Raw genomic sequence first — 13,517 nt, forward strand, 5'->3', positions numbered from 1 at the left:
CCAGAAGGAGATGGAGCGAGGTCCCCGATGGATCTTTATTCAGAAGCACTTGGCTGGTCCTTCTCCTGCTGGGGGATGGACGGGATCAGCCAGAGGAGGCAGCCATCTCTGGACGTGTAGCGCTTCGGGGTCCAGGTCAGAGGTCACTCTCCCCGTAGAGGGCACTGGAGAAGGCCACGTAGTCCAGGGCTCCAGCCGGAGCCCCGGCCCCCTTGTAGGGCGCCATGCGGCGGATGCAGTACTCGGCCTGCTCCGCCGGGAGTTCCCGCCGCAGCTCCTCAGCAGTGATGTAGTTCTGGGGAAGAAGCAGCGTTGAGGGCCCTCCGGTCCGGTTCCCTGCCCCATCCCGCCAGCCCCCTCCACTGCCGGGGACCCACCTTGTCTCCCGCCAGGATCTTGAAGGAGGCCACGACTTGCTCAGCCGTGTCGGTCTCGGCTGTCTCTCGGGTCATGAAGTCGATGAAGGCCTGGAAGGTCACGACCCCGGCCGCGTTGGGGTCTACCATGGTCATGATTCGCGCGAACTCCACTTCCCCCTGCAGGGTTAGAGGCCGGGCATCGAGCCTGTGTGTACCTGAGCCCGGAGGGCCATGTCCCCCTCCTGGGGACTGTCTAGCCTTGGCTTGACCACCCCAGGGACGAGGTGCCCCCTTTCTCTGTAGACTGCGCTGCAGCCTCATTCAGCTCGCGCTTCAGGGACTCCCCTGCCAGGCTGAGCTCTGCTTCCTGCAGAGGTGCCCCCCGCTGCCTGGTTCCTGGGCCTCTTATAAAGATGTATGCTCAGGCTTTGGAGTCACGCAGAACTAGGTCCAGACAAGCACCTTTGAACAAGTCAATTCACCTCTCTGAGCCGTTGGGAGCCTCTGTGTGAAAAGGGGTGATCCCCAGCCCCCAGCCCCGCGGGTGCGATGAGGAGGAAGTGAGGTCATGTGTGTGATGGGGGGAGGGACATGCGGAGGACCAGTATGTAGGAGGGGGCGCCGATGGGACTCCTTGGGCAGGGGCTGGGGGACACTCACCAGGTCATAGCCCATGGAGATGAGGCAGGCCCGGAAGTCATCGGGCTCCATCATACCGTTCCGCTTCTGTAGTGAGGACAGGATGTCAGGCCCAGTCCCCAAACGCCACCAGCCCCCAGATCCACCAGCCCACAGGGCCAGGCCCCTGCTGACCCGGTCAAAGTGGTTGAAGGATGCCCGGAACTCGTTGAGCTGCTCCTGGCTCAGGCCCTTGGCGTCTCGGGTCAGTACCTGGTTCTCCACCTCATTGATGGTGCGGGCAATGGAGGTGAGCAGCTGCTCCCAGCCCACACGGATGTGCTGGAAAAGCAGGAGATAGGCCAGGTCTGTGGGCGGCCAGGGCCCGGCCCCTAGCTGGAGCTCCACCCCCAGTTCACTGTATGACCCTGGGCAGGTCCTCTCCCTTGCGGGCTCTTCCTGCCTTCAGGTTTGGTGATGGATATTGCGTACTGATCAACCAGCTGTGGCCATGGACTTGGGCTGCCATGGGACTCTGGACAGGTCACTTGCACTCGCTAGGCCTCGGTATCCCCATAGGTACATTGGGGGGCCTGGCGCGCTGAATGGGGACCCTCCTGGGGCAGATGTGCTGTGTCCCGCTGCGGGCGCCCCAGGCCCCCCAGCCAGTACCGCCCCCCCTCCTCCTGAGTGGGCAAGGCCCCACCTCCATGCTGTACACGGTGTGCTTATTGTCGAACACCAGGCTCTCCTGCAGCAGCTGGTGGTCACCCTCGAGCCGGTCGATGTTGCTCTTGTAGTTGATGATGTTCTGCTCCTGCTGCCGCAGCCCAGCCATCTGCTCCTCCAGAGAGCCGGCCATGCCTGCTGCCAGGCGCCCCACTTCCTGAAGGGGGACCGGGCAGGGTGAGGGCCCCCAGCTCCCAGTGGCCCAGCCCTGGCCCCATTCTCCCAGGCTGGCACCATGATCCAAGCCTTACCTCCACCTTCCCCTGGATCCAGGGACCAATCGCGTTGGCCTGGGCTGCAAACTGTCGCCGGAGCCTCTCGTTCACCTGCTGCCGTGTCAGCTCCTCCTGCAGCATCTGATCCCGGCTGGGTACCAGCTTTCGGACCTGGGAGGGAAGGTGGTTGTGCCAGGGGCAGCAGTTGGAGCTAAGAGGTGGGCTCCAGCCCCTCACACAGCTCCTGCCGCTCTGAGCCAAGGTGTTGGGTCTCTAGGGCACTGGGGCTGGGTAAGTCACTAAGCCTCTGGGCTCGTTTCCTATTCTGTAAAATGGGGCTCATGACATTTTTTTTTTTTTTTAGGACTGCACTCATGGCATATGGAAGTTCCTAGGCTAGAGGTTGAATCAGAGCTACAATTGCCCACCTACAGCACAGCCACAGCACCATAGGATCCAAGCCACGTCTACCACCAACACCACAGCTCACAGCAACGCTGGATCCTTAACCCACTGAGCAAGGCCAGGGATTGAACCCACATCCTTATGAATACTAGTCAGATTCTTAACCCACTGAGCCATGACAGGAATTCTCCCATGACATCATTCCTAACAGGCTTAGATTTTTTTGTAAAGGGTGTCCACACGTCAGATCTAATTCTACTTCACATCAGGCCTGACAAGAAAACGCTGCTGTTATGGTCATTTAACAGATGTGGCCGAGTCAGGCACTTGTCCAGCGCCACGTGGAGTCTGTGACAGGCCATGTCTGCAAGTGGACTTGATTCTCCATATCTTGGGACGCTGACGTTCTCAGGGTGGTCAGGACGCAGGGGAGCGGGCGGGAGGCGGGAAAGGCTGCAGGCGGCACTGACCGTGTCCCACTTGGTATTGATGTCCTGGGGGCTGAGGGCTATGTAGGGGTTGGTGGAGCTGGGCCGCAGCCCGTACGTCTGGCAGATCTTCTGGATCTCGCCCTGGATGCCCAGGATGGCACCCCTCTCTCGATCGGCCTCAGGCAGTGTTGCCTTGAACTGCTCATGTGCTGTCACCAGGCTCTGGGGACAACAGGCAGGAAGCATCAACCAGGGGCCCCTACCTCCCCCAGGGAAGCAGAAAGGGCAGTGGTGCTCCAGGCCACCCAGCGGCTCCAGGGAAACTCTGGCCGAGGACCCAGGCCTCCCTTCTCCCAACACAGGGGAACTGGAGTTTTCCTCCTGCCCCCCATTCCCCAGGAACCCAAAGGGGTGGCGGACAGAAGACCAGCCACTCTCCTGTCATCCCCTCCAACCTTCCACACCTGGAACCCCTGCACCCACCTGGGTCTCCTCCACCGAGTGCACCAGCCACACGTCCTGCAGGTCCTCCACGGCACCGTCCAGCCAGTTGTTGAAGGGCGCTGCCCGCCGGGCAAACTCTAGCTGCAGCTGGTCGATGGTCTCCAGAAGCTTCTCCATCCGCTAGGGACCACAGTGATGGCCAGTCAGCAGCCTGCCCAGCAGGCCCCCTCACCCTCCTCCAGCGTCCGGCCTCCATCTCCCTGACCCCCTGTCTCACCTCTAGTGCATCCCGCCTCTTCTGGGTCAGTGTGCCCAGGTTGTCCCACTGGTCACAGATGGCCTGGCAGCGGCTGTTCACCGAGGCCGCCTCATGGTAGTCCAGCTCACTGGGGACAGGAAGCGGGGTGACTGAGGGGCCAGACCGCAGGCCAGATTTCTTCCTGACTGCCCTCTGGGGGCTGGAACCCGGGCCCAGTGGTGGTGGGGGGTGTGAGGGCGTGGGGCCAGATGAGGGTGATGGGGCCTTTCCTAGAGCAGGGGGTTCCCAGAGGGTTCCCGGGAGAGGGGGGTGGTCTCCTGCTGGCCCTCAGCTCCAGTCCCTGGAGGAGCTTGGATGGAGGAGCAGGGTCCCGAGTTCCAGGGCGGGTGTACAAGAGGTGGGGTGAGGCCAAGGCCTGCCCAAAAGTGAAGGGAGTGGCCAGGTGAGGCGGCAGGTCGAGCGCTAGTAGTGGGTAACAGCAGTGTCCAAACCTGGGGACAGGGTTACAGGAGGAGGGGGGAGGACTTGGGTACCAAGGTGGGGTCACCAAACCAGGTGAGCAAAAGGTCTTGACGGCAAGGGAAGCAGGGCGGGCCGAGGGGCCGAGGGGCGGGGCCAGGCAGGGGCGTGGTCACTTGGGGGCGGGGCGGCCGGTAACCATCCCCGCCTACTTGAGCTCCTGGGCCAGCGCAGCGATGTGCTCCACGCGGTCCTGGTGCGCCGCCAGATCGCTCTCAAAGGCCTCGTGGCGCCGCAGCAGCGCCCGCACCTCCTGCAGCGAAGCCGACTCGTAGTCCCTCTGGCTCAGCATGTCCTCCTTCCCTGCTCCGAGAGAGGCCAGCTCGGATCACCCAGTGGTGGTCGTGGCAGGAGGAGGGGGTCCGAGCCTGACCGTGTGACCATGGAGCTTCCTCGTCTGTGAAACCCAGGTGATGACACCTGCCCAGCCTACCCTGGGGTTCGCTCAGAGGCACTAGTGTGATAGTAAGTGAAGCTCCTGATCCAGGGCATGGCCCGTGAGTGACGTCACAGTCCCTGACCCTGCACCATTCGGGTTGGCCCTTGGTACATTTTGGTATCATTTGATGGAAACTGCCTTCCAGTGCCTCTATGAGGCCAGTGAGCCCTTGGCCCGAATTCCTTTGCTCACCACTTCCCCCAGGGCCTGGTACTTGGTAGACGCTCTATGAATATTTGGTGGATAAATGAATAATAACTATAAAAGTGCTTTGAGAATAGCAATTACCATAATTATACAAATAAAACCACAGTAACAATAAATGCAACAGTGATCATTTACTGAGTGCCTCTGAGGTTTGGAGGTTCCAAGACCTTCTCAGCGTCACACAAGTGGCTGCGTATTTAAGGAATTATTATATCAAACCATTGTTATTCATTATGCTCATAATCCATTATTGCTTTTTTTTTTTTTTTTTTTTAGGGCCACACCTGTGGCATATGTCAGTCCCCCAACTAGGGGTCGAATCAGAGTGCAGCTGCCGGCCTGCACCACAGCCACGGCCATGGCAGATCCTTGACCCACTGAGCGAGGCCATCCTCATGGATACTCGCTGGGTTTGTTACCACTGAGCCACATGGAAAACGCCTTTTTTTTTTTTTAAAGGACTGCACCTGCTGCATATGGAAGTTCCCGGGCTAGGGCTTGAATTAGAGCCACGCTGTGATCTACACCACAGCCACGGCAATACCAGATCTGAGCAGCATTTGAAACCTATGCCGCAGCTTGTGGCAATGCCAGATCCTTAACCCACTGAAGGAGGCCAAGGATTGAACCCATGTCCTCACCGACACTATGTCGGGTTCTTACCCTGCTGAGCCGCAACAGGAACTCCTCGTATCAGTATACTTCGAGGATAATAACATAAGTGATGTCAGGGTTGGGGACTCACTTTATTCACATACACAGATGAAATGCTAAGTGACAAATGAATCAGAGCAGACCTATAGAAGGCCAGAGCCAGGAGAGTCTTTAGGGGCCTGAGTTTACAGAAAAAGGAACTGTGGCCCAAAAGGGGGCAGTGACTTGACTGCACAGAAAGTCAGGGTGGGACTAGAAAGCAGAGCTCCAGCTTCTCTACGAAACACCTGCCCCTGCCCCGCGCATTTTGCCAGGACCCCTTCCCACAGAGTCCACCCCAGGACAAGAAGCAAGCCCCGTGGTGCCTACCCCGGGTCCAGGCTTCATGCAGGGAGGCCTTCTGCTGGAACTTCTCAGCCAGATGCTGCAGCCGCTGCAGCCGCCGGATCTCCGAGAGCAGCCAGTCCTCATAGCCCTTCTCCACTTGCTCCAGCCCCCGCCATGCATTGGCGATGTCCTGTGGGGCAGGCAGAGGTGCCCTCCATCATGGCTCACCCATTATACAGAGGGGAACAGAGAGTCCAAGGCCACCCAGAAGATGACCGGCGTAGGGCTGGGGTCACCCCCTCCCCCAGCCTGGCTCACCGAGACCAGCTTGCCCTCAGATGGCATGAAGGCCGGCCGGTGGCTCAGCCGCAGCTTGGTCTGCAGGGTGTTGAAGTTGATCTCCAGCTGGCATTTCTCCTGCACGCGGGGCGGCTTGTGTAGGCGCCGGTAGTCCCGGAAGTCCTCCAGCTTGCGCTGCATGGCACTCATGCTGGGCTCGCCCACGCGGTTCTCCAGCCACGGCACGGTGCGGCGGATCCATTCCAGCAGCTGCCGCGGCCAGGCGGGAGCAGAGCAGAGAGTAGTGAGTCCCGCTCATCACGCCCACCCCTCTCCACCCACACCCAGGCTGTGGCCAAGAAGCCGGGCTCCAAGCACAGCGGGGGTCCAGAGGGCAGAATGGTGGGGGACTCCACTAGCCTGAGAAGGAGCAGGATGGTTAATGTCGGAGCCCAGGAACCAGTGTAGGTTGGCACAGGGCAAAGGGTGTGAGACGGCCTCAACAGGCGTGAATGGATAGGTAACTGAACGGATGCCGCATGAATGGTGGGAGCTTGGATGGCAGAAGGGGGCAGGAGGCGGCTGGGGAGCCCATGGCTACTTGAAGGAGGGGGGGGGGCCTCTGCAGATCCAGGCCGGGGGAGAGCGCAGGTAGAGGAGGGGGCGGCCCTCTCTGGCCCCCATCTCACCTCACTGGCCAGCTTCTCGTACTCTTCCATCAGCTTCTCGTTCTCCTGGTTCACGGCCAGCACTTTGCAGATCCTGTTGGCGGCTGTCTCTGCCTTTGGTGGGAGTGGGCAGGAGGGCCGGCATCAGAAGCTGCCACAGACACCCCCACGCCAGCCCCCCTCTGTAAACCCTTAAAACCTGGGCCCAAAGAGAGGAAAAGAGGGGAGCACATCTTTTAGGGTAAAGAAGGCACTTCCAAGCCAGAGGCCTCGGCTCCTGAGCTCCCAAGAATTGAATATGTGCAGCTGGGACAATGGCACTCCCACCCACACAGGGCCTGGCACCTCCAAGTGTTGAGATGCTGCCAAGTGGGGCCCCTGGGTCCAGCCTGGCCCAGGCAGCAGCAGCTGAGCCCCCTACCTGCTCTGCCCCCGCGAAGGCGTGGTAGAAGCAGGATACGTAGGTCATGATGGCCTTCTCATCGGGCTTGGGGGTGTTCACAATGTCTGGGGGACGGCAGCGAGGTGGTGATTGGCCAAAGCCAGGGCTGGGGAGGGTGCTCACGCCCCCACCCAGAGAGCTCCCTCGGGATGGGAGGGGGCAGAGACATCTAGTCACGGCCCCCAGCCGCCGGATCCCCCACACCCAGTGCCTTCCCCTTCCCTGGAGGCCTCTCTGGTCACCCTGGGGCCCCCACCTCCCCTCTGTGGGGTGAGGGAGCACCGCAGCCCTCATGAGGTGCCAGTCCACACTGCCTGGCGCCTCTAACCACCCCATAACTCCGTCTGTCTGTCTGTCCCCCCAGTTCACACCCAGGCACCAGACACAGTAGGTGCCCAGAAAATGTTTGCTGCTTTAATTGACTCCAGACTTTTATGGGCACAGAGACAAGAGGGAGGACCCACCTAAGGGGAGTTCCCAGGATGGGCGACCATCAAGCCCCCAGGTGACCCAGGTAATGGATGGGAGGCAGAGGGTGGGGCCGTTATTTAAGGACAGATGCAGGAGAAGCTGGTTCCACTGGGTGGAGAGGGACGGGGACAGGGTGAGGGCTCCTGGAGAAGGGGGCCTGTGGGCAGGAAGGATTCTGACCAGGGGGCATGGCGTTCCAGGGCGCGGGAGGATCGGGGACAAAGTGTGGAGGTTGGACCGAGTTGACAAGTGAGTACGTGGACGGCTGGCCTGGACCAGCTCACTCACCTTCTGCATCCAGCATCTTGGGGATGTCCAGGTACTTTTCTGCCACCTCAAAGGCGGTGTTCAGGTTGCCGATGGGGTCATCCTGGATGGTGTGAGGGGGGGAGAGGTCAAAGGTCAGCTGAGGGCAGAGGTGGGGGAGCCGGGGCCAGGGGTTGGGGGAGGCCTACCTTGCGCAGTTTGGCATAGTCAATGAGGTCGGGGCGGTGTCGGTGGATGAGAGCACAGAGGGCCAGGCCATCCTTCCAGCTGGACAGAGAGAAGGGGGGGGGTCAGGCCTGGGTTCAAGCTGAGGCCCTGTCCTACCCTCGTCCCAGGAGCACCCCCATCAGGACAGCCTCATCTGGAAAATGGATGGAAGTCCAAACGCCTGGGCTGCGCGTTTCAGGCCCTTGATTACCAGCCTCAGACCATTTCCTCCAAGCGCGGGGCGGTCCTTCTCATCGCCTACACTTAAGCCGCACCACTTTCTAGACGTGTTGGGCCCCCAGGTCTTGGCTCACAAGGTTCCCTCTGGCTGGAAGGCCCTCCCCGGGGATGTCTCTAACGCCCCCTCCTCCAGGAATCCCCCTGGCCCTCCTGGATCCAATTCAACATTGACTGAGTCTTCCTATTTTCAGACACGGTGGCGGGAACTTGGCCGTGACCTCTCCCCCCCCCCCCGGCTGGCCGCCGACGGACCTGGTGTGAAAGTTCTGCACGTTGACGTTGCGGTAGGGCGCCGTCTTCCGCTGACACCACAGCAGCAAGCCTTCCTTGGCCGAGGTTTCTGGGCAGGGATGGGGGTGAGTGTCTGCGGGGGGCAGTCTGGGGGTCCAGCCCGCTCGCCCTCCCCGCCTCCCCGCCGCTCACCTTCCACGGAGATGTCCTGGATGGCGAAGCGGAGGATGATGGTCCAGATCATGCCCAGGGTCATCTTCAGGTTCCCGTCGACAATCTCTGCAGGGCAGGGGGTGGGGCACGCTCCAGCGGGCACTCGGCGGCCTGTACCTTCCCCCTGCTCCGCCCTCTGGCCCTTGTCCCCCATCCCAGGGCTGGCACTTAGTAGGTGCTCAATCATTTTACTTAAGAATGATTCATCCAACACCTACTAGGCGCCAGGCCTTGTTGCTGGCACTTTGGGGCCATTCGCTCCTTACAGTCCGTCTGGTGGGACACGGATGGTTACCCCCGTGGTGAGATTAAGAAACGCCCCCCGGTCCCCCAGCCCCCACCCCGGGCCTCCCGCCACCTCCTCACCTTCAGCACCAATGGACACCAGCTTCACGCCCTTGCTGGCAATGAAGTCGAGGGCCTTGTTGACATTGGCAATTTTGTGGAAACGCATCTTGCCTTTGTCCGGCCTGGGCAGCCTCTCTCCTGGGTGTAAGAGGAGAGGCCAAGGGTCAAACATCATGAGAGGAAGCCGAAGACATAGTCCTCAGACTTCCCCCTCCCTCGCCAAGTCCGCCCCCCAGCACTCTGCTGCCACGATTCCCCCAGCTGTCTGGGTTCCCCTAGTGCTGGGGGCCCTAGGCCCTGGTTTGCACCCCTCACCTGAAATGACCTCCAGGAGCAGCATGAGTTTGAGGCCATTGCGGAAATCCTCCTCGATGTTCTCGATCTGGGTGCCAGCCTTGCGCAGGTGCGAGTTGCACCAGGCAGTGAAGGTCTGAGGGCAGAGGACAGCGCTCAGACCTTAGAGCTGAGGACAGCGCCCCGGCCCCTTTGCCAGGGTAGATCTCAGAGCCCAAGGCCCTAGGTTCAAGTCCAGGCCCAGCCACTGACTCGCTGGGCATCTGGGGCCAGCCCCTTTCCCTCTCTGAGCCTTAATTCTCCTGGAAGAGGAGAAATAGGGTCTGGGGCCCATTCTGGTCCCAGTTTGGACTTGGGGTGCCTCACCCTCAGCAGGACAGCTTTGGCCAGTCTCAAGCAATGGTGGGGGATTTAGAAAATTGTAGAGCCAACACTCCCAAGTGTGGAGCCCTCTGAGACACAAGGGTCAATGCAGGGTGACACTACCCTTCTAAAATCTAAAAAGCAAAAAATTAAAAAATAAAATCTGAAAAGCTCCGAGGGTTTTGCCTGAGGGACTGTGCACCTGTGTATTGTCATCTTGGTCCCACCGACCTCCTGGGCTGTTGTGACAGCCTCCATGGACACCACGAGGATGCAAGAGCTCTGCAGACAGGAGTTCCCGTCGTGGCGCAGTGGTTAACGAATCCGACTAGGAACCATGAGGTTGCGGGTTCGATCCCTGGCTTTGCTCAGTGGGTTAAGGATCTGGCGTTGCCATGAGCTGTGGGGTAGGTTGCAGACGCGGCTGGATCCCCGTTGCTATGGCTCTGGCGTAGGCTGGTGGCTACAGGTCCGATTGGACCCCTAGCCTGGGAATCTCCATATGCCGTGGGAGCGGCCCAAGAAATGGCAAAAAGACAAAAAAAAAAGAAAAAAAGAGCTCTGCAGACACTCGGGCCCAGCCTGACCTAGCTTCTGGAGGGGATGGCCCTCCCTTTCCCTCCCCCCAGAGTGGGTCTCAGCCTCCATCTGAGATGGGAGAGGTGGGATATGGCAGCACATCTTTAGGGGATGGGAGGGGCCTAGAGTTTGGTGCACAGGTTTCCACCAACCTACGAAGCCTCTGAGCCCTGGATCCTGCCACCAGCTGTAGAGTCTTGGTGGAATCCATACTTGGGCTCCAGTCCTGGCTGAGCTGCTCAGTCTCTGCAACCTGGGATGTGCCCCCTGCCCTCTCTTGGGCTCAGTCCCCCATTTGCACGATTAAGGATTCAGAGTCCACCATGTCTCAGGTCCTTCTTCCCCTGACCTTGCAGGATTCTGGAATTTAGAGCATGCTCCCCACCCCAAAGCAGCTAATCCAGGGAGGGGGCCCGGCTGGTCACTTCCTCAGGTGTGGAAGCGGGTGCTGAGCTCTGACTGATGGGGCGCAGGAGAGGGCAGTTGGATTCTCTGTAATTCCTTCCAAACCCTGGAGTCTCAGTTGCTCTGGGTCCAGACAGGGCAGGGGGAAAGGGAGTTCCCGGGGTGGAGGGCTCCGGGGTGGAGAAGGGTCATTCTTGCCTCTGACAAACGTGCCTTTAATGAGATTTGGTTCCCATCTTAAAGGAACTCACAGTCAATCAAAGAGTCGCACTGGCCTGAGAAATGCTGAGAGAGACTAATGTCAGGGAGCCTAGGGGAGCAGTTCTTCAAATCAAAAGGGGGGACCTCTTGGGGGAAGGTTAATAATTGATCAGAACTGTGAAGGAAGAGCAGGAGTTATTCAGGCAGGGAAGGGCAGGCAAGGGCATTCCAGGCAGGGACAGCCACACGGGCAAGTGCCTGGTGATAAGAAACAGTTGCCAGGCTTGTGGGGCTCTAGCTATCTGGGCACTGCTCTGGGGGCGTTGCGGTACAAGTGGTGAGAGGCCGGCCGGAGGAGAGGCAGAAGCCAGGTCATGCATGATCCTGCGTGCTAAGCCAGGGAGGCTGAACTTGATCCTGAGGGCAACGGGGAGGCAGGAAAGCTTTCAGGCAGAGGAGGGAGAGGGGCAGACGTGTGTTTTAGAAAGCCCACTATGCTTCCAGAGGGGAGACAAATGGCTTGGCCGAGCAGAAGGGAGAATTGAGGAGGCGGCGACTGAGACCAGCGAGGGGGACGGGGCAGGATCAAGTGGATGAGATAGAAACATTTGTCCCTGCTGGAACATAAGCTCCCTGAGGCAGGGGCTTTATTTTGTCCCCTGCTGAATTCCTGGCATCTGAAACAGTGCCGGGCAGTAGGCCCGCTCTAAGACATACTGAATGAATGTTTTTGAATGAAGTGGAATAAGGAGGACTCAGGTGTCGGCGGGAAGAGACAGGAGGGCTCCAGGACCGGGAGGAGAAGCAGGGATGGGGTGGGGCTAGAGACGTTCATCACTTTGTAATAAACAACATTGGCTGAAAAGAAACAACCTGAATGTCCAGTTCCAGGGGATGCCGATGAATGTGAGGAGCACCTACGCTGTGCACTGCATGAATGGGTGAGGTGAGTGGCTGTAAGTGGGGTCGGGAGGATGCTCTCGACCTTTGAAGTGATGAAAGCAAGTTACAGGCTGGCATGTGCCTAATGAGGGGTCTGTGACCCTGGATCTGGGAGAGGTTTGGGGGGGTAGGGGGAGGAGTTTTGCAGGGCAGGTGGCAGCTGGAGCCAGGGGGCAGGGATGACATCACTGGGAGATGGCTGGGTCCAAGGACTGCAGCCCTGCTCGGAGACAGGTGCAGGAAGAGCTGGGGGCGGGGGGGCGTGTCACCCAGGGCACCCTCATCAAGTCAGCTGAGCCTCCCAGCCCCTGGGGTCACCTCCTGTCATCTAACCCAGCGGAAGTGCTCTGATTCTAAATCCTGGGATTCTCAGATCCTGCGAATTCCACTGAGTACCCCGTTCTCGGCCCTTTCCTGGTGTCATACACTTTTGGCAAATGCCGAGTGGGGTCGAATGACCTCATGGGCCCTCCCTACCCCTGGCCTGACACTCCCCAAAGTTTCCTCACTCCAGTCCGGATCATTTTCTCTTTTAGGTCCCCAGGTGTCCTACCCTCTCCATTTGGGAAAGTCTGGGAGTGAAAATAGATCGGGGAGGGGAGGCCCAAGTACCCTACAAGGCTGGGCCTGGGTGGCAGCTGCCCATGTGCCCCTCTCAGGTCCTCCAAGGCGCTGCCTCAGCACAGAGTGACCATCTGGTCAGAGAGTCAGGTTACACGTAAGGAAACCCAGGGCTCCCCCCCACCCCCCCCACCCCCACCTGTGGCCTTTACAGCAGACTCAGGGCCCCTGGGGTGGGGAGGGGTATCCTGGGAAAGAATCGGGGTGGGGCAGGCAATGGGCAAAGACCCTCAGGTTGCGGGGGTCCTGTTTTCTGACAGTGTATGATTTGGGTCCTATCTCGGCCCCTTTCTAGGCCTCAGTTTCCTGATGCGACAACTGGGATAGGTGAGCATGGACATCACACTGGAGAGAATAGGGAGAGGGTGAGAGGGGGGTCTGGGACGGTTACCCCTTCCCCCACACTCCAAGTCCACTATTTGCTTGGCTGCAAGTCCTCAGGTGGAGTCTGGGAATATTTCACCAGAGAGTTGGGGGTGTGTGGGGGGGCCCCACACCCCCACCCTCAAACTTGGATCTCCTGGGCTTCGCTCACCCCATATTCCTTAGCAGAAATGGAGCAGTAGGCCCAGGGGAATGAACCCTGGGGGGGGGGTGGGGAAACTCTTCTTATCCTAAACCACTGGAGGGTCCCCCAGCCCCCTCTTCCAGCCCTGGGAGACAACAGGGGCTGATGGGCAGAGCCTCGGCTAAGGAATAACACCGAGGTTTAAGACAGGCTCTGCCCCTCACCTGCTAAGATGCCAAGGACAAACCGCCTGGCTTCTCAGGCCTCAGTTTTGCCATCAGGAAATGGGCTAGCACTCACTTTCCTCTGCTGCTTCTCCCAGGCCGGGTCCAGCAGCAGGTCGCGGTCCCAGTCCTCCTCCTGTTCCATGTACTCGCCGCCCCCGCCGCTTCCGCCTGCGAAGGGCCCCTCCCGGGTCCCCAGACCCTCGGGCTGCATAACCATCATCATCTTGCTTGGGCTCCTGGCTCCGCTGGGCTCCGCGCGCTCCAGAACTTGGGGACCGCATTAAGTAGCCGCAGACCCAGCCCCGGATCGGATTCGCGCTAAATATGGGGGAAGAGGGAGGGGCCGGATTGGGGCGAGGGCGCTCGAGACCAGGCAGGAGGTTGTCCTGGGACTAGGAGACTGCA

General features: G+C 59.7%; 1 protein-coding gene across 2 annotated transcripts; it reads right to left on the minus strand.

Annotated features, from left to right (window-relative positions):
- ACTN3 (actinin alpha 3) lies at positions 17–13,410 on the minus strand. Of its 2 annotated transcripts, XM_003122492.4 has the most exons (21): positions 13,186–13,410; positions 9,288–9,402; positions 8,991–9,110; positions 8,604–8,690; positions 8,433–8,520; positions 7,922–8,000; positions 7,755–7,836; positions 6,975–7,060; positions 6,575–6,667; positions 5,925–6,155; positions 5,649–5,796; positions 4,132–4,282; positions 3,479–3,587; positions 3,241–3,381; positions 2,797–2,979; positions 1,958–2,092; positions 1,684–1,863; positions 1,173–1,319; positions 1,020–1,085; positions 378–536; positions 17–295 (listed from the first exon to the last, which is right to left on the minus strand). In XM_003122492.4, exons 1-21 carry the CDS (start codon positions 13,333–13,335, stop codon positions 137–139), a joined length of 2,709 nt encoding a protein of 902 aa, XP_003122540.1. In that variant the 5' UTR covers positions 13,336–13,410; the 3' UTR covers positions 17–136. The 2 variants fall into 2 exon arrangements, with proteins under 2 accessions (XP_003122540.1, XP_005660702.1); XM_005660645.3 differs by having other exon boundaries at positions 1,020–1,319; positions 13,186–13,391.

Source organism: Sus scrofa, chromosome 2 (assembly GCF_000003025.6).
Source record: "Sus scrofa isolate TJ Tabasco breed Duroc chromosome 2, Sscrofa11.1, whole genome shotgun sequence".
NCBI classification, from domain to species: domain Eukaryota; kingdom Metazoa; phylum Chordata; class Mammalia; order Artiodactyla; family Suidae; genus Sus; species Sus scrofa.

Bases quoted from the DNA above. Each gene is read 5' to 3' on its own strand.
- ACTN3 (XM_005660645.3), bottom strand. From the start codon at position 13,335: ATGATGATGGTTATGCAGCCCGAGGGTCTGGGGACCCGGGAGGGGCCC. The intron at 7,837-7,921 runs GTAGGCCTCCCC...CACACCATCCAG, and splicing joins ACTATGCCAAACTGCGCAAG to GATGACCCCATCGGCAACCT. The intron at 2,980-3,240 runs GTGGGTGCAGGG...TGTTGTCCCCAG, and splicing joins ACTCGGTGGAGGAGACCCAG to AGCCTGGTGACAGCACATGA.